The sequence below is a fragment of the Nerophis lumbriciformis genome, linkage group LG09, assembly GCF_033978685.3.
Source record: "Nerophis lumbriciformis linkage group LG09, RoL_Nlum_v2.1, whole genome shotgun sequence".
In the NCBI taxonomy this organism is placed as follows: domain Eukaryota; kingdom Metazoa; phylum Chordata; class Actinopteri; order Syngnathiformes; family Syngnathidae; genus Nerophis; species Nerophis lumbriciformis.
Genome location: NC_084556.2, coordinates 14,304,350 through 14,328,439, shown reverse-complemented (window position 1 = coordinate 14,328,439; position 24,090 = coordinate 14,304,350). Strand labels below are relative to the sequence as shown.

The following is a 24,090-nucleotide window of genomic DNA, read 5'->3' as shown; positions in this document are numbered from 1 at the left end:
CTTTTGTTGCCGTATATAGCACACACACGGGCACACAGGCAGGCACACACACCATGTGGTAAAACTCATGAACAGACATGCATTTTGGGAACCTACTAGTAGCACCCAAAAATAAACCTCTGTCCTGAAATAGCAACTAAGCTAAGAACAAAGCTTCAATGCAATAGTGGAAAGTATTCATGTTTTTCCTTAGGGGTTTATTTCTAAAGACTTGTTTTAACTGTTCCTTTATGTACTACACACTAATGAAGCCTGCAGAAAAGTACAAGATAATTCCCTTGATCACATTACAGCACTTGTATTTCTTGTTTCTGCTCTCTATTTTTAACCAAGTATAGTATTCTACTACTACCAAAGTTACACAAGTACCACTGATAGTCACACACACACTAGGTGTGGTGAAATGACCCTCTGTATTTGACCCATCCCCTTGTTCCACCCCCTGGGAGGTGAGGGGAGCAGTAAGCAGCAGCGGTGGCCGCGCTCGGGAATCATTTAGTTGATTTAACCCCCAATTCCAACCCTTGATGCTGAGTGACAAGCAGGGAGGTAATGGGTCCCATTTTTATAGTCTTTGGTATGACTCGGCCGGGGTTTGAACTCACGGCCTATCAATCTCAGGGCGGACACTCTAACCACAAGGCCACTGAGCAGCTACTAGTATGAATAATATTTTTATGTCAAATAAATTGGTAAAAAACAGTGTCTAACATTTATTAATACTAAACCATTACCATTTTATTACCAAGTATTGATATGTATTTACCATTATTAAGTACTACTACTACTGTATTAGTATTATTGAATACACAATAATTATATGTTTCCGTCAGTCTCGCAGATGCTCAAAATGACCACAATAAATAACAAAAATAAGAAAATAGGGCATTTACAAGTTTCAACAAATTAAATTGAAGACTTTTTTAAGCCCTTAATTATTAAAATTTTAAACAGGCTTTTGTAACCTATCCAGCTAAACTATGCTGTAACATTCAACTTGTTGTGATTGATAAATTCTGACCTGGCTGCACATGTACTTTAGTTCCATTTTGTAGTCATTAATAGTGCCTTTACAAATCGAAACAACACGCCCAGATTGAAGTTTATGCATTTGTTTTGATTAAGCTGCTTTACCTATTCAACCTAAGTGTACACTAAGGGCCTGATTTACCAAAGGTTTCCGATCTACTAAACGTGTGCAAAGTGGATTGCGTCAGTTAAGTGAGCAGAATAAGGCGTGGAATCCAAAAAGTGGTTTCTATACAGATGCACTGCGCGACTGCTTCTAAAATACCCATAAAAAGTGGTAACTGTTTCCTCCTTGTTTGAAAACATAGAAAAATGCTGCAGGTAGCAGCGTGATAACATAAATGTGCTGTAAAAGATAGTGTCTCCGTGGTAATGCCCAGTATAGTACACACAAAATCCTCATTTAAATAAGGCAGTCCGCACCACTTTACAATTGCTCACACAGTTTTAGTAAGTTGCACACAACACGCATACTAATAATAGTACACGCTATGTTATAGATTGTGGTATTTAGATTTTAGTAAATCAGGATCTAAGGATATTAAGAGACAAAAAACGGACACACACAAAAAGTAAGCTTTTTTTTTTTTTCAGTGTGTCACATTTTTAAAAGCTTCAGACCTATTTATAGATATAAAGTTGCTATATATTTCTGTACTTTTTTTCATTATGGTAAAAACACATTAGATGAGGTAATTACAGCCTTTAAACATAACATTGATGTATTTTTAAGACCTTTAATTGTTGACTCTTTGGCAAGATTTTGATAGAATGTAAGACATGTTAAAGCCTTACATTCTAATATTTGGATTGTAAACTTTTTAAGACCCCTCAGATACCCTGTATAATAATAATGTAATAAATATTATAGTTATTTCTTGCTCTAACATCTGGTCAATCGACTGGGTGCATGCCTAGTCCAAACTGCTCAAATGTCGCGATCATCATCAATGATAAAGATTTTACTTTTGAACATGATCCTCTACTACGAGGTGGACAGCGATAACTAAGGCAGGGCAAAATAATCGATTGCATCAATTATAGATAGAAACCTTTAAAATATTGCAATATCGATTCACGAGACATTATATCGATTAGCCCTCATCCTCCTTCCCCGCCCCCTGCTAGCCGCAGCATCGGCAGCTGCAGCATTGTATCACCGACTATGCTAAAGTTAGCTGCCAACAACAAGCACCACTGCTTGTTCTATTTGAGGACTCCTCCAGGTAAAACATTCTGTGCTGTTTTTTTCTGGATTATTGCACTCGCCGGCAGTCTCGCTCTCACGCTGACTCTATCTACCGGCAACATGGTGCTTTTTGACCCAATTCCCAGAAGTACTTTGGTTTCCTCTCGGCACACTGCATCTGATTTACAGCAAGGCGAGTAGTGGAACCCATGTTTGCTTTGCTCAAACTTGATGAGGCATGCTGATAACCAGGAGTCGATACATAGGAGGCCGTTTGGATTTCCACACCCAAAAACTGAAGGACTCATTAGAATGCCATTGAGAAATAAACAAACATCATCAATTCCCTTTGTTGAGCTGCTTGTCTGATGCTTATTAATATTTTAGGTCTTACATCCACACACACACACGGAATCGACCCCAAAAAGCCGACTAAATATGGGATTCATGTCATTAAGGGGTGTTTTCTTCATCCTCTCTACTTCTAATGCCATTTACTGAGTAGTAGTAGTAGTAGTATTACTGTAGTATTTGTATACTGCCCTATTTTAGTTTATTTTTATTATTTAGTTATAATAAATTATTAATGCTTTGGCTATTTTATTTTGTGTCATTAATGTTTTAGTTTTTTTTCATTTTGATGTAGTCAAATCAATAAAAAATAATGTTAATAGTGATGTATAAAATCAAGTTGAACATTTGTTTTGATTTTAAAAATGTTATTTTAAATATACAGTACATACAGTATGTCCATCCTAAACTTAGTCGTAATACTTATTTCAATTTCTATTAGTTATTCTATTAGAACACATTTTGGGAATATCTACATATTTGATTAGTATTATTTATTTAATTCAAACAATGTTGTTCTGTATTAAATATATCTTTATTCATTTGTTGATTTTTTTTTTTTTTTTTTAAATACCAACATTTAGTTTTCTGTATCGGTAAATATTTAATTTGTGTTTTCTTTATATTTTATTATACAACTAGTATTGTTTTGTTGATTTACACTTACTGTAATTATTGAATTATATATAATTAATTTAATTGTCAGTATGTGGGTCGTGTATGAATTCTGTATTGCAGTCTTCGATTTTCATAATCAATAATATGTGTGTATCTACATTTTATTTGCATTGATTTAATTCATTAGAAAGTGTTTTGGTGAATATTGATATTATTTAGACGTAAAATATAACTCATTTTATTCCTTCTTTTTTTATGTACTTGATATATCTGGTAATATTTTGGTGGATTAGGACTGTTGATTGATATAATAATCTTGTTAGTGAATAGATGAATGTGGTATAAAAGAAACCTTTAGCTTTTTTTCCCTTTTTTGTATATTAAAAAAAAAAAAAAAAAAAAATATATATATATATATATATATATATATATATATATATGTATATATACAGTATATATATATATATATATATATATATATATATATATATATATATATATATATATATATATATTTTTTTTTTTTTTTTTTTTTTTTTTTTTTACGTGTGAATTGCCACTTATATAATCCTGTTTTTGTCTCCAAGGCTGACGCCAGTAACGTGTTGAAGAAAAGGATGAATTCAGCTCCGCTCTTTGATCGCCCGGCCAAAACCTTCCCCAACCCACCCGTCAACGCCCAGGCCTTCCTGCAGCAGGGTTCCGCCATGCCAGCCAACAACGTCCTGACGGGCACGAGCATCATCGACAAATACTCTCGCATCCTCTTCCCGCTTTCCTTTGGCGCCTTCAACCTGGTCTACTGGATTGTGTATCTTACCAAGGACACCATGGAGATGTCCAGGTGAACACATGGCATGTTTGCTACTTTCAATTCTGCTTATGTTGCACTTTTTCTTCGCGGTGCTGGGACTACTTGTGTGCCACTGCCTCTTGATAAATGGGACTAAAGTACTTTACTACACACGGGATGGATACTTTTATTGTATATGACTTCTCTGTTATTGTGTGTGCATGCCTATAAGTAACATGTCTTCATCTCCATTATACATTGCTGTTTCTTTGAAAGCATGCATCGCCTTCGCCTGGAAGCTGAATTTATTATTCAGCAGCCACACACAATACTCCTACACTTTCATCGCTAATTAGTCTCCATATGGCTTTTTAGAAACAAGCCGACAGAGTGGTCACAGTTATAATGGTGCTTAAAGTTAGCATTCTGATGCAAGAAGACACACTGGTGGGCTCCATATTTGTTATTATTCATTGTTTCGCTTGGACTCCCAGCCTGGAGGTGTGTTTGCTTTTACATATGCACGAAACTGTACGCATGAAGCCACAGAAGAATGCAGTTATAGATTATGTTAATAAAATAAAATTGGAAGCAACAAAGCACAGACAATACTTACTAAACATTGTGAAGCATCATAATTGTCTGTTGGTTAGCAAGCAACATCCTGGTTTATACCTGGTCTACCATTATTTTCATGGAAATGGATGGAAAAAAAAAATAAGATTATAATTACGACAAGACTTCTGTAAAATTACGACATTTATTATTTTCTTTTTTAAAAATGTTCTACTTTTTTCTACAAAATACACAACTTGATGGTTGTAAGAATATTAATGATAAGATGCAATTTCTTTTCTTGAAAATACCATAAATTCTAGACTATAAATCGCTAATTTTTTCCTACGCTTTGAACCCTACAGCTTGTAAAACGGTGCGTCAAATTTATGGATTTTTCTTTGCTAATGACCAAAATGTTTTGTATTCAACAAATAGTTTTCATTAAACACAAGCAAATACACTGAAAAATATTGTTTGTGCTAAGGCACCATCTTTTTGAAAAGTTCGGTCACTGCAGGTATTGCGGGTTGAAAATGTACTTCCTGTTTTAATGCTTTGAACTGAAAGTAAAACCGTCCATAGCGTTTTCTGCTCACCTATTGGGAGTTTCACAATTTAACTAAAACAATTCATACTTACTAAACCGGCCTATGTGTGATATCTGTAGGAGTGATTTTGTGCATATTTGTACGTGCTATCATGATATAATGAAGCTAACGTCGTTAGCATTAGTTAATAAGCTAGCACGTTCACGAGTGTCTGTGCTAGTGTTATTTACTTACAACAGCATTCTTTTTGTATTCTTTCAGTTTCACAAATTCCTCAGTAAACTCACCAAGATGTCACCGTAGAGTTATTACATCTGTTTAGCTGATTGGAGAGCGAGCTTCCGCAGCTAGTCAGTCCATGACGATGACATCTGTTTTGTTTGATCAGCCGTTTTACTGCCGTGTTACAGGCACCGTTTGAAAACAATTAAAGCATCTAAATAAACATTTACAAAATGTTTCTATGTAAATAACTACTTTCACAAAGTATATATCTGCAGCTTATAGTGCCGTACAGATAATATATGCATAAATATGTTTTTCTTCTCAAATTTAGTGGGTGCATCTTATATCCCGGTGCGCTGTACAGTCTGGAAAATATGGTTTACAATTTAATCTTCCAACAAATTGACTTTTGTTCCCCAAAAAATATACAATTTGTCTTCAAAATATATAATTTTATTGTTGTAACATTATGCATATTATTTCTGAGAATGTACCATTTTTTTCTCAAAAGTATACAATTGTATTATTCTAAAAAAAAAAAAAACATTTTTGTATAAACAATTTTAAAATAAATATAAATATAAATATTTTTTTAAATATTAAAATGTTTCTCCAAAATATCTCCAGAATAATTTTGCCACACCTAGTGTGTGTGTGACAATCATTGGTACTTTAACTGTACCTTTTAACTTTAATACAACTTTATTTTTGCAGGATTATTTCTTTTGTCTGAAAAAATATATTCATAATTTCCTTTAAGATAGGTCACACATATGCAAATTGGTTCCTGCAGTATTCCGACTTTTTACTTGAAAAATCATGAGCATTTTCTCCAAAACATGTAACTTTTTTCCCACAAATGTATTGTTGTAAGATCTACTTTTTTCTTACAAATATACACCTTTTTTCATCAAAATGTACACATTTATTCTTGCAAAGTTACACTTTTTTCAAAAAAAAGTATAGCAATTTCCTTTGAATTATAAATTTTCTCCATAATGTACAACTTTATTGTTGTAAGAATGTGTATTCCTCTTGTTCTTGAAACGATATAACTTGTTTCTTGAAAATATACAAAATGCTTCTTGCATGATTTTGACATTTTTCCTCTAAAAAAACATTTACATTTTTTATTATTATTTTTTTAATTCTGAAAATATAAAACTCTCTTGTGTAAAGATTATGGCTTTTTCTTTAAAGTATACACCCCGCCCTTTAAAATATACACATTTATTCTTGAAATGCTGTCTTCATTCTCAATTTTTTTTTTCAAATGTCTTTTACATTTTCTCCAAAATATAGAACTTTATTTTTGTAGGATTTGGATTTGTTTTCCTCTAAAATATCAATATTTTTTCTGAAAAAATATTGAAAAGTCTTCTTGTAAGTTTACAGCTTTTTTTCCCTCAAAAATTCACAACTTTTTTTCTAAAAAGTAGACTGTTTGTATAGGGCTGCTTCCTGGGTTGCGGAGGATGACGTAATACAACCAAATTGTAAATTGTTTTAGATTCTGAGGCAGGGCAATGGTTATATTTTTCAAAATGTTTTATGAAATTTCAGAAAAAAAAAAATCTGTAAAAGTCAGAGGCTGGTGCAACACAGACAAACTGTATGGATAGGAAACATACAGCATAAAACATGTCTTGTTAAAAATGCACAATCTCCAATTTTTGCAAGATTACACCCCCCGCAACTATCCCCCCCAAAAAAACAATGGTAACGCTTTAGTATGGGGAACATATTCACCATTAATTACTTGCTTATTAACATGCAAATTAGTATTATATTGGCTCTCCATTAGTCATTATTAAGTACTTATTAATGCCTTATTCTGCATGACCTTATTATGCAACAACCCTAACCCTAACGCTAACCTTAACCAAATAACTCAAAATTAAGTCTTTGTTACTTACAATATGTTCCCCCTAGTGTCCAAATAACTCTTAATTAGTGTATGTTACTTAGAATATGTTCCCCATACTAAAGTGTTACCAAAACAATATTCTGGCATTATTTATTCTTTTTTTGGGGGGGAAAAAATATGATTTTTTAATTAAATTTATAAAACGTTTTTCCCTGTAAAATATGCGTATTTTTCCCTCAGAAACATTAAAGTGCATACCGTATTTTTCGGAGTGTAAGTCGCACCGGAGTATAAGTCGCACCTGCCGAAAATGCATAATAAAGAAGGGAAAAAACATATATAAGTCGCACTGGAGTATAAGTCGCATTTTTTGGGGAAATATTTTTGATAAAACCCAACACCAAGAATAGACATTTGAAAGGCAATTTAAAATAAATAAAGAATAGAGAACAACAGGCTGAATAAGTGTACGTTATATGAGGCATAAATAACCAACTGAGAACGTGCCTGGTATGTTAACGTAACATATTATGGTAAGAGTCATTCAAATAACTATAACATATAGAACATGCTATACGTTTACCAAACAATCTGTCACTCCTAATCGCTAAATCCCATGAAATCTTATACGTCTAGTCCAGGGGTCGGCAACCTTTACCAGTCAAAGAGCCATTTTGACCAGTTTCACAAATTAAAGAAAACAATGGGGGGGTTGATGTGTGAGGGAGCAGTATTGGGGTGGGGCCGGGGTTTGGTGGTAGCAGGGGTGTATAATGTATCCCGGAAGAGTCAGGGCTGCATGGGATTCTGGGTCTTTGTTCTGTTGTGTTTATGTTGTGTTAAGGTGCAGATTTTTTCCCGAAATGTGATTGTCATTCTTGTTTGGTTTTGGTTCAAAGTGTGGCGCATTATTAGTAAGAGTGTTGAAGTTGTTTTATATGGCCACCGTCAGTGTAACCTGTGTGGTTGTTGACCAAGTATGCCTTGCTGTCACTTATGTGTGCAAGCAGAAGATGCATGTAACAAGAGGCTGGGCTGGCACGCTGTTTGTACAGATTGTAGAGGGCGCTAAATGCTGTACCATCATGGCATGCCCTTATTATTATTGTAAGGGTGAAAATCGGAGAATATTAATCCTGGGAGTTTTCTGCGACAGTCACTGAAATCCGGAAGTATGCAGCTGAGCCGCATCAGAGTGATCAAAGAGCCGCATGCGGCTCCGGAGCCGCGGGTTGCCAACCCCTGGTCTATTCTCTTACGTGAATGAGCTAAATAATATTATTTGATATTTTACGGTAATGTGTTAATAATTTCACACATAAGTTGCTCCTGAGTATAAGTCGCACCCCCGGCCAAACTATGAAAAAAACTGTGACTTATAGTCTGAAAAATACGGTACTCGTGTTTCTCAGTATACATTAGTTTGAAAAAGGTTGATGTAAAAAGACTGAACTGTACAATTATTTAATTTGAACATTTTTAAACATTTTAAATCATTGTTTATATGTTTACTTTTCACAGGCAATAATAAGACAAAAGAAAACAATTTCGAACAAGGGGCGGTATAAAATGTCACACACCATTACTTTTTAGCGTTGTTATAGCACAGGAAATGTGTTTTTTAAAGACATAATGTGTTCTATGTTTAGTTTAGTTCATGATACATCCTCGTAGGCAGTCAAGTGTGAGTTTCTGATGCCCGTTTGATCCATGCATGCATCAATACACACAATACTGGCTGGAAAATAGAAAAGCTGTCGACATGTGCTGCCTTGCATCGACCGGAACGATGAGCGAGACAGCAGATCCTGACAAAAATTTAATTTTAAAAGTCAATCAAGTGTTTTTTTATGTACTTCATGTATGTGTGCATCCAGTCAATACTGGTATATGAAAAAAATGCACCAAAAGGATGGAGAAGTTGATAAAAGGCTCGGCGGCCCAGAGGTGATAGCTGCAAGTCCCCCGAGGAACAGGCGCTGAGCGGACCATGCAGTCCAAAGCGAGAGTTTATACATGCCGGTTTGACATGGTGATCGATAGCGGTTAAATTATCTCTACAGTAAATGTTGAGGGTGTTTGACATGGAATAAATATTGAACACTTTTTTTGGATGTACAGTAGCTTGTTTGGCCGCATACCAAAGAGCCTGTGAAAAGTATGTGTGCTGAGCTAAATAAAAACTGCAGCATTAATCAGAACACATTTTGAGAAGTAAATTAAGATCAAAACAAGACACAAAGGAAGGATGTACTATAGAGTGTATCTCATTTGTAATCAACGCTGTTGAGGAGTTATCCACGCTAATTTTCAGATAGTGCTAATCAGTATTACAGTAAGGAGCAAAGCACATAGGGACTGGCTTATATTAGCCAAAAAAATTCTGTACAACCTTATTTTGATCTAATATTACTTGTTCTTTGTTTTCAACTTAAAGGTTGAAAGATTGGGATTGTATGCTATCATAAATATTAATTTTATGTCCATAATATTTATAGTATTTTTAATGAAAAATGTACACCTTATTTTTGAAAAATGATGACTTTTTTCTAGAAAAGAAAATAATTTTTCATGTACAGCATTACTCTTGTAGTATTATTACTTTTTGATTATAAAACCTTTTTTTTTTTTTCTCGTAAGTCTAAAAATGGGGTGTCAAACTCATTTTAGCTCAGGAGGAAAATCTGTGCACAGGGACTATTAAAATCATGGCATTAAAACTAAAACATAAAGACAACGTCAGATTGTTTTTCTTTGTCTTACTTTGGCCAAAAATAGAACAAAGACATTCTGAAAATATTACAATAAAAATATAGAAAAAAATACCGGCAGCGGTAAAGTTTAGATCCATAAAGGAAAGAAGAAAGTGAATGAATGTTTATAACTGAATACATTTACATATGCAGAAAAATGTGTTTTCTTATGTATTATTTTTTTTATGAATTAAGTAACATTTATGACATTCTTTTTCCAAAACACAATATAGAATGTGAGATATAACAGGATAATGCATACATTTATCATTTGTTTTCAAAACGGTTATAAAAAAGTGGGATCCCAAAAATGTACTGTGGGACCCCATTTTTATGACTTGATTTTGAAAATTCCTAGCGCCAACACTGATGGAGTATTAGTGCGTGCAAAACAGCAGCAGGCGGCTGTGGCCTGCGGGCCAGTTCTATTACTAATCAAATATCATCCTGGGGGCCATAAATAATTAATTTGTGGGCCGAATCTGGCCCGTGGGCCTTGACTTTGACACCCCTGGTTCCGCCACATTATAACATTTAATTGTTAGAATATCATAACTTTTCATGTATTTTTCCTTCAAAAGATACCATTGTATTCTAAGATTACTTTTTTTTTTTCGCCAAAAAAAATAGGACATTTTTATTTTTATTTTTTTTCTCTCCAAAATATACAACTGTATTTTTGTGAGAGAATTTTTTTTTTTCAACATACACAATGTTTTTTGTGACGATACTATTGACAGGTATCAACAATAGCAAAGAAAAAAGGAGAGATGATAACCATAGAACTGGATTGCAATATATAGGAAAGCTACTAGTCAAACATCACATGGTTATATTACTGTATTGAACCGAATGTAAGACAAACCCTCTTTTTTTAAAACCTGTACTTGGGAAAATATCTTTCAAAGACTAAAACATTTTTCAATATTTCAATAAAGAAATAAATCACCAGGGTCCTCATGTATTAAGCTTGCTGGTATTGCTCGGTTGGTCGAGGGGCCGTGCCAGAAACTTGAGGGTTCCAGGTTCGATCCCCGCATCCGCCATCCTAGTCACTGCCGTTGTGTCCTTGGGCAAGACACTTTACCCATCTGCTCCCAGTGCCACCCACACTGGTTTAAATGTAACTTAGATATTGGGTTTCACTATGTAAAAGCGCTTTGAGTCACTAGAGAAAAGCGATATATATAAATATAATTCACTTCACACTTCACTTCACTACACACAAAAACCTGCCGTACACCCTTTTTCACGGCAAAGTTGAGATATATCAAGAGTGAACGTGACGAGGAAATGGCGCACGCCAACATCATGCTTCACATACGCACTTTTCTACAGGCTGTGGATACTTTGGCGACACACAGAGGTGGTCGTTCGGGCTCTGCCAACATTTGATTTCAACAATGTAGAAAAGATTGAGGCAAGGACACAACATTCTTTTTTTTTTTGCCAATGCATGTAATGCTTTGTATTTATATTAATATTTGTGAGGACATCTACTAATTTATCAAGGCAACCATTATATATTGTAATGTGTTCTTGGGACTCCAGCAGATGTGCTTGGCCAGTCGGGCGAACAGCAGCTGCTGGAATGACCCGCAAGAAGCTCTCCTGGGTTATAATAATAGATTGAGTAATCAAACAATAGTCAAAGTCCTTTTTATCATTTTTGATAGCAGTGGTATGTTTAAATTAAAGATATTGCAAACCAAGTATTACACAATTTTCACATGAAACTCCAATCTGGCTGTACGAACACATTTTGTTGTAAATTACACAATTATATTTATATTGGGGATTGTACGAGTCACCCACTTCTTGTAAAGTTGTACGTATCGTTGAGCACTCCTTTATCTCCCGTCCGCTCGTCTGTTTAGGCCATGCACATCCGTCCTCTTCTTCACTTTCACCATCTCTTTTTTGTTTATTTCAGCTAGAGATGTCCGATAATATCGGCCTGCTTTAAAATGTAATATCAGAAATTATCGGTATCGGTTTTTTTTTAATCAGTATCGTTTTTTTAATTTTTTTTTATTATTAAATCAACATAAAAAACACAAGATACACTTACAATTAGTGCACCAACCCAAAAAAACCTTCCTCCCCCATTTACACTCATTCACACAAAAGGGTTGTTCTTTCTGTTATTTATATTCTGGTTCCTACATTATATATCAATATATATCAATACAGTCTGCAAGGGATACAGTCCGTAAGCACACATGATTGTGCGTGCTGCTGGTCCACTAATAGTACTAACCTTTAACAGTTAATTTTACTCATTTTCATTAATTACTTGTTTCTATGTAACTGCTTTTATATTGTTTTACTTTCTTTTTTATTCAAGAAAATGTTTTTAATTTATTTATCTTATTTTATTTTTGTATTTTTTTTAAAAAGGACCTTATCTTCACCATACCTGGTTGTCCAAATTAGGCATAACAATGTGTTAATTCCACGACTGTATATGTCAGTATCGGTTGATATCGGTATCGGTAATTAAAGAGTTGGACAATATCGGAATATTGGATATCGGCAAAAAGCCATTATCGGACATCCCTAATTTCAGCCTGTGTTCAGTTCTAAAAGCAATGACTGCTAGGCCCACAATCTATCTGTCCTTTGCTGGAAACACGAGCAAGAAGCCACTCCTACTGAACTGAATTGTGATTGGGCAGAGCCTGCAAATCTCAGGCATACGGCGACGTTCAATATGATTTGCGTATTTATGAAGGGGCGTGTCCTGGCAGACGTCTGCGGTCATTTCCAGGTTGATAGCGACGTTACAAAGAAATGTGCTTGGATTTGGATACATCAGGATTTTTTTTCTGGTCCATGTTGTCTGGATTTGAATGCACGTCAGTTTTTAGTAGGAAATCCACACAACTATTTTTTGTTTTTTCTTTGTCCTGTCCAGCTACTCAGGCAAATCATATAGTTGATGTAGATGCCCATATCTGCTGTACAAATTTACTTTACAAAAGAGAAGTGTGGGATACTTCTTTTGTTGCCTTATTTGTATTTTACTTCATTAAATGTATTTATATTATCATTTGGTGCAGCCGGGAAGTGCAGGAGGGGATAGAAAGAGAAAGAAAGGAAAACAGAGGGGGAAATTGTGGGGACAAGAGGAGGATACGACAGAAAGACAACAACAACAGCAAACACAACAACAATAACAACAACAACAACAACAGAACAGTATCAGCAAATAAGATATGTACAAATATGATGATAAAAGTGATAGCAAAGAAGCAGTTAGCGAAATAAATAATAATACAGAAATGACAATGAGCATTATTACACTACAAATGGAGCAATACAAATACCAATAGAAATAGCACTATTGATAATGAATAATAACAATATTCCACACAACTCTTAAAGGGGAACATTATCACCAGACCTATGTAAGCGTCAATATATACCTTGATGTTGCAGAAAAAAGACCATATATTTTTTTAACCGATTTCCGAACTCTAAATGGGTGAATTTTGGCGAAATAAACGTCTTTCTAATATTCGCTCTCGGAGCGATTACGTCACAACGTGACGTCACATCGGGAAGCAATCCGCTATTTTCTCAAACGCTGAGTCAAATCAGCTCTGTTATTTTCCGTTTTTTCGACTGTTTTCCGTACCTTGGAGACATCATGCCTCGTTGGTGTGTTGTCGGAGAGTGTAACAACACGAACAGGGACGGATTCAAGTTGCACCAGTGGCCCAAAGATGCGAAAGTGGCAAGAAATTGGACGTTTGTTCCGCACACTTTACCGACGAAAGCTATGCTACGACAGAGATGGCAAGAATGTGTGGATAAAGCAGATGCATTTCCAACGATAACGTCTTAGAAATCTGCCGCCAGACCCCCATTAAATCTGCCGGAGTGTGTGAGCAATTCAGGGACAAAGGACCTCGGTAGCACGGCAAGCAATGGCGGCAGTTTGTTCCCGCAGACGAGCGAGCTAAACCCCCTGGATGTCTTGGCTCACACCGTCCCTTATGCCACCGAAGATGATCAAGAGAAGAATATCGATCCTAGCTTCCCTGGCCTGCTGACATCAACTCCAAAACTGGACAGATCAGCTTTCAGGAAAAGAGCGCGGATGAGGGTATGTCTACAGAATATATTAATTGATGAAAATTGGGCTGTCTGCACTCTCAAAGTGCATGTTGTTGCCAAATGTATTTCATATGCTGTAAACCTAGTTCATAGTTGTTAGTTTCCTTTAATGCCAAACAAACACATACCAATCGTTGGTTAGAAGGCGATCTCCGAATTCGTCCTCGCTTTCTCCCGTGTCGCTGGCTGTCGTGTCGTTTTCGTCGGTTTCGCTTGCATACGGTTCAAACCGATATGGCTCAATAGCTTCAGTTTCTTCTTCAATTTCGTTTTCGCTACCTGCCTCCACACTACAACCATCCGTTTCAATACATGCGTAATCTGTGGAATCGCTTAAGCCGCTGAAATCCGAGTCTGAATCCGAGCTAATGTCGCTATAGCTTGCTGTTCTATGCGCCATGTTTGTTTGAGTTGGCATCACTGTGTGACGTCACAGGAAAATGGACGGGTGTTTAAAACGATGGTTAAAATCAGGCACTTTGAAGCTTTTTTTAGGGATATTGCGTGATGGGTAAAATTTTGAAAAAAACTTCGAAAAATAAAATAAGCCACTGGGAACTGATTTTTAATGGTTTTAACCCTTCTGAAATTGTGATAATGTTCCCCTTTAATACATGAGACCCCTGGTCACTGGTGTGTGTGAGTGACTGGGAGAAAAGCTCAGACATGCTCGCGGAGATGTGGCTCGGCGCCTGTTGGTTTTCATCTATAAATCGCTAGACCCTAAATATAGGTGACTTGTCATTTTCACAGGGTTAAAGGGAAATTTGGGATTTAGGGTCAATAAAATTACGTGTCTGTGGTTTTTCTTTACTTTAGTTATATTTAAACATTGTTTAAATGTTACTTTGAACTTTGTTTGTATGGTTATTAATACCTGCTTCATGATAGTTTAATAACAGTTTGACCCCTGTACAGATAAATTCACTTCAGTTGAATTGTCTATGCAACAAATTGACTGATTAAAGTCCTGTTTAAAGTATCCAATGCAGTGAAAAGCAGACACACAGATGCATGCAACAGACCCTCCTCTTATGTTTTTGTTATTTATTCGCACGAGCCCTCCTACGGGGATGAGTTGGACCAGAAGAGCCCCGTCTGTTTGTGCAGGTGGATATAAAGATGTGTGTTTGCAGGCATAAAGATGCACAAGTGTGTAAATGGTCCTGCTGCTGCTGCCGCCGCCTGACTGCAGGCTACTTTCATGAATAGCGCCATTCAGGATGGGACGGGGAGGAAACAAATGTGCTGAAAACACTTCCTTTCCGTGAGGGGCTCCAGCTGCTTGATGCACTGGTGGATGGCTAGTGTGTGTGTGTGTGTTGCCTTATTATTACCCATCAGTGCCAGGCTTGGGGACAGAAAAAAAAAAAAAAAAAAAAGCACTTCCCCATCTTTGCCCATAAATCAAAATCGCTAAATGCTGCCCCCTTTTTGTCAAGTGAAGGGCTGACGCGTTAACTTGGCTGTAATGATCTTTCAATTACAGGCAGGCAGCAAGAAAGATACCAGTAAGGATCGACTCTCATTTTTCCTTGTCGCCATGTGGCCCCCGGGGAATTGTTGAAGCCTCCCGGGTGTCACTGCCTGCAATGCGTGCATGCAGTCATGCTCAAGTGGAGCACACTTTTACCCCGTAGGATATCAAACACAGGAGGACAGTGCCTTCCCAGTCCCGTAGGGAACTGTCCGGTACACCCTGGTCCTGCTTAGATAAAACCGAAGGGGGTGGGGAAGCCAGCGCCTCTAGGTTGTCAGAGAGAGTCTGTCTGCATGGCAAAGTTGCACGTGCACGTTTGAAGCATCTGCTCATGTGACCCGATGCACTTACGTCACTAAAGACGACAGATTGTCGAAAGGTCGACAGTTCACCCGGGCTGTCTGAAGCCCCAATGCAGGACTTAGAATTAAATTGAAAACTACAGTCTCAATTGTTGTCATTAAAATCCCTTTTCCCTCTAGGAAATTATGTAAAGCAAAAGTACGGCCCGAGGGCCGGATCGGGCCCACAAACAGGTTTTATCTGGCCCGCTAAGTATAAAAATTAACCTGAAATTTTTGAATGAAAGAAACCGCTGTTCTAAATGTGTCCACTGGATGTCGCAATAGCAATTATTTGTATCTTTTGTAGATGATGCTACATATGTACAAAATAAACCACGTGATGTTAGTACATCAGTCGAGGAAACTGATCAAACTACATCAATAACATACTGTAATTTATCTTGATAGATTGAAAATTAACACCAATGAGTTGAATGCAACCCTAAAGGGACAAGAGGTAGAAAATGGATGGATGTAGTTGGCCAATGAACATTATCACATAATTTATTCAGAAAGTATAAATAACGACAAATAAAGATAGAATATTATTAATCGCAACATGTAAGTGTAAAAAACAACAACAACAACATTATGATTTGTACATTTTCAGAATGTGCTTGTTCTATTTTTAAACAAAGATCTGAAGTTGTCTTTATTTTTAAGTTGTCGTGCCGTGATTTTACCAGTACGGCCCACTTGGGAGTAGATTTTTCCCCACGTGGCCCCCGATCTAAAATTAGTTTGACACCTCACAATAATGTCTGATTGAATGCTAAAAACGCCTTAAAAAACGGAATGCAATTTAAAATTGTTTTACTGAATGAGACACCCAGAATGTACATGAAACTAAAGAATGGGGGATTTACAATATTAACTATGAACGATAAAACACTGAATATTGACATTATATGAATGTCACACCCCCTCTCGATCGACATATTTCACAATCAAGCGAAACGCGACAAAAATGCAACAAACACAGCGAAATATGAATGCGAAGAGTTAAAAAAAACACCTACAATCTGATTTATCTGATACATCATTAAGCTTTAGAACTTTGTTGTAAAGGGTCTGTCCCTGACACCCGCATTTCAGGCTGGCCGCCATGGAAACACTTTGTGGGAACGCTTCCCACCCACACTGCTTGGTGCCTCGTCTGAGCTGCTGTGACGTAGATTACTATAGTAACTAATTAGATTACCATAGTAACTAGTATATCATGCAACAATGCAGATTCCAACCATTGAAATACTTTGTATAGTTCAAGACTTCCGGTAATTTGAAAACATCACTGCACCTTATAATGATAGCTACAGTTTCCATCTTAAAGATCTAAAAAAATATATTTAGGAATGGCCGGCGGCCCAGATTAAAAAGCTTAACGGGCCTTAATTTGCCCAGGTCTGCTGTAGGGAAAGCTATGCAGGTTTAGGTGCAAGGCAAAGCAAAAGGCACAATGATCCAGCCCCGTCCAGAGAACAGGACTGGCATAAGAAGCATTGTGACTGGTGGGCAGGAACAGGTGTGTCCTGATTTCCAATCAAGGACAGGTGGGGGAGCCAGCTCTCAGAAAGGAGAAGTTGTAGCAAAAAGGAGGGTGACAGGAAATATGAACAAAAAATTGGCGCGCTGGACAGGAAATGAAACAAAATACCAAAACTATCAATACTTGTAATGTGTGATAGAACAATATCCAGCACCTGAGGTCCCAGATTTTGCCCATTGTGTAACACAAGAATGAATGTAGATAATAATGTAAATATAACAGGATTAGGGTTGTCCCAATATCAATATTTTGGTACCTGTATCGGTATCAAAAATGTATTTTGATACTTTTCAAAATAAAGGGAACCACAAAAAAATTGCATTATTGACTTCATTCGAACATAAAATCTTACGACATATTAAACATACATTTCTTATTGCAAACAAAAGAAATCTGGCATTAAATAAAATAGTGAACATGCTACCCAACTTCTCCGAAGTAAACAAAGAATCTTAATTTGGCTGCTGACATACACAGTAACATATCGTGTCATTTCCCTTTCTATTATTTTGTCAAAATTATGAGGGACAAGCTGTAATGGGTTATGGGTTATTCATCTACTTGTTCATTTACTGTTAATATCTGCTTAGTTTCTGTTTTAACATGATCTATCTACACTTCTGTTAAATTGTAATAACCACGTATTCTTCTGTTGTTTGATACTTTACATTAGTTTTGGGTGATACTACAAATGTTGCTATCAATCCACTGCCAAGTAGATATAGCGTCCCACTCTGGTCATAACAAAGACATATTTCATGGATTTATAAAACAAAATATTTTGTCATATTAAAAAAATATTGACGTAATCATTGTAATATCAACTATGTACGACTCTTGTGCTTGGTGTCATTACAATCGATGTCTGTGTAGACCCACACATTTGTTTACGTTGAGTAGCGCTAGCTTGCTGTTAGCGGTTAGCTATTGTAATCCTCCTACGATGTGTAGTGAAGCATGTTTAGCTATTCCTCGTCCTGCAGGGATGATCCCTGTGAGGAACAAAGATTATTTGTCGCTGGGATTAGTGAGTTAGAAGTAGCTCAAATACTACCGACTGCGGACGGACGTTACCTGCTAGCCAGATAACGTCTAACAAGAGCAAGAACTAAGCACCTCTTGCAGAGCGGCGTTTTTTTGCCTACAACTTTATTGTTTGTTTTTAAGCCATAATGTGTCTATTCTTCATTTTTTATATCCACACTGTTTCTGCTTGTAAGTACTCCGTACACTTGTGTTGCTTAACATGCGCCTCTGCTCGTTTTACAAGCAATGCCACAGTATTTTTCAAAAGCAGTATAGTACCTTTTTATTTGATTAGCACTGCGGTACTTTATTAATATCGTTATACCGTACAACCCTAAATAGGATATAAATAGAGCAAGTTATAAATAGCATACTGTAGGTTAATAGATATAGATTATCAATATAGACTCATTCCTACATTAGATGGAATTTTAAGTTTTTGGCTTGGAATGTGTATCCCTTCATTTTCCAACGCTTTGTAGCAAAGACTCTCTCACAGATTGTGACAACCAACCCCACACACTAGGGGAAAATACACAAGTTAATGCCTAAAATCACAAAATGAAGCAAGAACATAAAACATCTTCAGGTCAGCTTACTGCAGATGTGATATGTATGACTTATTATTGGGGCGGTATAGCTCGGTTGGTAGAGTGGCCGTGCCAGCAACTTGAGGGTTGCAGGTTCGATCCCCGCTTCCGCCATCCTAGTCGCTGCCGTTGTGTCCTTGGGCAAAACTCTTTACCCACCTTCTCCCAGTGCCACCCACACTGGTTTAAATGTATCTTAGATATCGGGTTTCACAATGTAAAGCGCTTTGAGTCACTTGAGAAAAAGCGCTATATAAATGTACTTCACTTCACATTATTTCTGTCAAACAAATACATTTTTCAATCAGATTCAGCACACTTGTGCATTTTGTTTAATCACGATCATGCACAGAAATTTCCTTGCACGCTTCCTGATCACAGACTGTAAAACCGCTGTTCCGCCTTACAGGTAATCAGCCACAGTTAAGGAAGAACTGCACTTTTTTTCAAATTTTGCCTATCGTTCACTATCATTATGGGAGAAAAGACGAGGGATGTATTTTTGTTTATGCACTCTAACTTGTAAATAAAAGTATGCTTACAATGAAGTCAATGGGACCTCTATTCCGCCCACATAGCCCTCTAAATAACCATCCAAGAACCACTTACATAACTTCATTTACATTTTGTGAGCTGAATAATAACCAAGTGTTAGTGATATTGTTATTATAAGCTCTAACAGAGACAAACTATTTGTAGCGGCGCCTTTATCACAGAGAGCTAACTAGCTTGTGTGGCTTGACATTGCCGGCTAGTGAGCTGCTTCCTTGCCTCCGAGCTCGTAGAAGTTAATTCTAGATCATAAATAATGTCTTTTACCTTGATAGTAGAAAAAATAGGATATAATCCGATCCAATTTAGACCCGGAGATGGCGAGAATGACATGCAAAGACGCTCGGTTCAACCATCCCTTTGCGAGGCTGATCAGTCATTCTTCATCTAATGCCAACTGTTAACATGTTAACAGTCGTTATTTTGGTAAGAGCAGACATTGTACAGTAAGTGATATTTTATCATGTTTGTCGGCTCTCATGAAGTTTGCAGTGAGTAGTAATCAGTGACATTATCCAAGGAAAACGCCAACATTGTAATTAGTTTTTGTTCATTTATGGGCTGCCGTATGCTTCAAATGAGCACTTTATATGCAGAATTGAGCGACTCCCATATGCTCCATTGTAAGCGGATTTTTGCTAACGTTTGTTTACGCATAATAAAATAAAAACATGTGTTCTTGTCTTACATAAGGATTGTGAATGATAGGCACATTTCTTAAAAGTGCAGTTCCCCTTTAAGTTTAAAGGCCTACTGAAACCCACTACTACCGACCACGCAGTCTGATAGTTTATATATCAATGATGACATCTTAACATTGCAACACATGCCAATACGGCCGGGATAGCTTACTAAAGTGCAATTTTAAATTTTGCGCAAAATATCCTGCTGAAAACGTCTCGGTATGACGACGCCTGCGCGTGACGTCACGGATTGTAGAGGACATTTTGGGACAGCATGGTGGCCAGCTATTAAGTCGTCTGTTTTCATCGCAAAATTCCACAGTATTCTGGACATCTGTGTTGGTGAATCTTTTGCAATTTGTTCAATGAGCAATGGAGACAGCAAAGAAGAAAGCTATAGGTGGGAAGCTGTGTATTGCGGCAGGTGTTGTGCCGGATAACGCACCCCCGCCGTAGAATGCACCCCTTGACTATTGTGCCGGATAACATAGCCGGTATTTTATTGTTTACATTCCTGGAAGATGACAGTCAAGCTTTACCATTGGCCTGTGGAGAACTGGGACAACAGAGACTCTTACCAGGAGGACTTTGAGTTGGATGCGCAGACGCGGTACCGTGAGTACGCATGCAGCTGCGGCTTACAAACATTTGATCGCTTGCCCGTACGTGCGTGCCGCTATGTGCATGTCACGTACGTAACTTTGAGGACTTTGGGGAAATATATGTGCTGTATGAACTTTGGGGAGGTGAACGGTACTTTGGGCTGTGGGATTGTGTGTTGTGCAGGTGTTTGAGTTGTATTGGCGGGTTATATGGACGGGGGGGGGTAGGTGTTTGTTACGCGCGATTAATTTGTGGCATATTAAATATAAGCCTGGTTGTGTTGTGGCTAATAGAGTATATATATGTCTTGTGTTTATTTACTGTTTTAGTCATTCCCAGCGGAATATCAGGTCCCACCCGCCTCTCACAGCATCTTCCCTATCTGAATCGCTCTTACTGCCCTCTAGTCCTTCACTCTCACTTTCCTCATCCACAAATCTTTCATCCTCGCTCAAATTAATGGGGAAATCGTCGCTTTCTCAGTCCGAATCGCTCTCGCTGCTGGTGGCCATGATTGTAAACAATGTGCAGATGTGAGGAGCTCCACAACCTGTGACGTCACGCTACTCGTCTGCTACTTCCGGTACAGGCAAGGCTTTTTTATCAGCGACCAAAAGTTGCGAACTTTATCGTCGATGTTCTCTACTAAATATTTTCAGCAAAAATATGGCAATATCGCAAAATGATCAAGTATGACACATAGAATGGACCTGCTATCCCCGTTTAAATAAGAAAATCACATTTCAGTAGGCCTTTAAGGAGCATGCGTGGTCAAAATAAATTGTGCGATTAATCTACATTTGAGAAAGTGACGACCAACCCCAAATGGAATTTCATGCTAGCATCAAGGCTAACAACTGTGTAATAGCTAGGTAGTAATCTAAACCAGTGGTGCTCAAAGTGCAGCCCATTTGCAGCTCTTAGCTAAAACAAATTTAACGAGCCGCGTTCAGAACCGACTCCCAGTGTATCAATTCCTTAGAATCATTTGCCGTTTTGTCTAGCGGTTCTCTTAACGGTTCTTTCGGGTGGGGATGACGCCATCACACAACGTGCGTAGTGATGTCAGAAAACGGCGTGTTCCCGGGCGGAAAAAGCTTCCCAAAATTTGTCGAAATTTTACAAAAAAAGCTCGCAACAGCGCTACTTTTAATAATTCCAAGGTTGATATTTCATCAAGAGGAGGCCAAACAAGCAATATGGTGAAACATTTAAACAAACAGCATTAGGGATGTCCGATAATATCGGACTGCCGATATTATTGGCCGATAAAGGCTTTAAAATGTAATATCGGAAATGATCGGTATCGGTTTCAAAAAGTAAAATGTACGTTTGTATGACTTTTTAAAACGCCGCTGTGTACACGGACGTAGGGAGAAGTACAGAGTGCTAATAAACCTTAAAGGCACTTGCTTTGCGTACCGGCCTATCTACAGCTTTTCACACACACAAGTGAATGCAACGCTAACTTGGTCAACAGCCATACAGGTCACACTGAGGGTGGCCGTATAAACAACTTAAACACTGTTATAAATATGCGCCACACTGTGAACCCCCACCAAACAAACACATTTCGGGAGAACATCCGCACCGTAACACAACATAAACACAACAGAACAAATACCCAGAACCCTTTGCAGCACTAACTCTTCCGGGACACTACAATATTCACCCCTGCTACCCCCTACCTCCCCACCTCAAACCCCCCCCCCCAACGTTTTGAGGCATGTTAAAAAAAAGTATGCACTTTGTGACTTCAATAATAAATATGGCAGTGCTATGTTGGCATTTTTTTCCATAACTTTATTAATAATTAATTTTGGAAAACCTTGTTACATTGTTTAATGCATCCGGTGAGGCATCACAACAAAATTAGGAATAATCATGTGTTAATGCCACGACTGTATATATCGGTATCGGTTCATATCGGAATCGGTAATTAAGAGTTGGACATCGGATATCGGCAAAAAAGTCATTATCGGACATCTCTATACAGCATGCAACAAATGTTGCGTTTTTGAACCGCGTCAATCTCAGTCATCTGACGTAAATACAACAGGTACTAATACCGTCTACAAACGTATAATGCGAGCGCTATTACCTGTTAAATTTAAATGAATGCCTTCTCATTTAGGTGAGCACGCGGAGAAATATTCTGACCCGTTTGGAGGCGGGCAGTAATAACTCCAGTTCGCGTCTGTCGCTCGCTTTTACCTCGTCAGGGAAGAGTTCCACTCAGCCAGGAACGACGGATGTCATTGAGCCACTGTAGATGCTCCTTTGGTGGGTGAGTGTTCAATTGTAGTCAGAGAAAATGTTCAAATGTTCCTCCAACTGCAGTTTCGCTCAGTCATTTTTAGAGGTGGGTAGTAACTAGGGATGATGCTCGAAACTGGTTTTCCTGGTTGTTCGATAACAAAAGAACCGAGTCCTCGGACTCGAATCCCTTTTTGAGCACCGGTACCCATTATTGAGACCACTATAGTAAAGAAATTGAGTTGGTTCTTTATTCGAATCCCTGGGAACGAATCCCGTCCCGACAAGAAATGCCCCGTGGGACAGCACAAGAAATGACGTCACGTAGCTCAGTCATTAGGCGCAGATAGGGAAATCAGGAAAAAAATGGACCGGAAAAAGCGCTCCAAGGCATGGCTTCATTTCACCAAAAAAAACGAGGAAGCGGCAATATGCAATTATTGCCGGGCTTCGCTCTCGTGTAAGCGGGGGAAGTACAACAAGCGTGTCGTGTCTTCGAAGCAGCGACAGAGACGACGAAGAACGCCCCTCTTTTTCTGCCAGCTGCCCCTGTCCCAGCTACAGTGGCGGTGACGCCGGTGAGTAACTAACGTTAACTGTTGCCGGTTAATTTACATATCTGCTCACTTGTAGTAACGTTACCTCTTATGTCAACCAGGACTGCAGTAGACTAACGTTACCTAAGCATAGTCAGTGGCTAACAGTAACGTTAACGTGAGCCTTTTTGTATGTGTCTGATAACGTTAACGTTATCTTGTAGCCTACACCATGACAGAGTTTGCAAGTCTGTCTAATAAACTAGTGCTTTCTTTATTTCTTTAGTTTATTTGGAACATGAACACACTTACAGTATAATACATCACAGTTTCATATCATTTCACTTTACAGGAGTAGGAAGAAGTAAAGCTTATTTAATCCTACTCCTTTCCCACTTCATAGCGTTTACAAATATATATA

The 24,090-nt window shown here is 37.6% G+C and overlaps 1 protein-coding gene across 1 annotated transcript in view; it reads left to right on the top strand.

Annotated features, from left to right (window-relative positions):
* The window catches only part of gabra6b (gamma-aminobutyric acid type A receptor subunit alpha6b), a 78,924-nt gene that overhangs the window by 41,451 nt on the left and 13,383 nt on the right, over nt 1–24,090 (top strand). Inside the window, exon 9 of the mRNA XM_061962525.1 lies at nt 3,775–4,031. Within this exon, the coding sequence (XP_061818509.1) occupies nt 3,775–4,031 (257 nt within the window). The remainder of the gene's footprint in view (nt 1–3,774; nt 4,032–24,090) is intronic.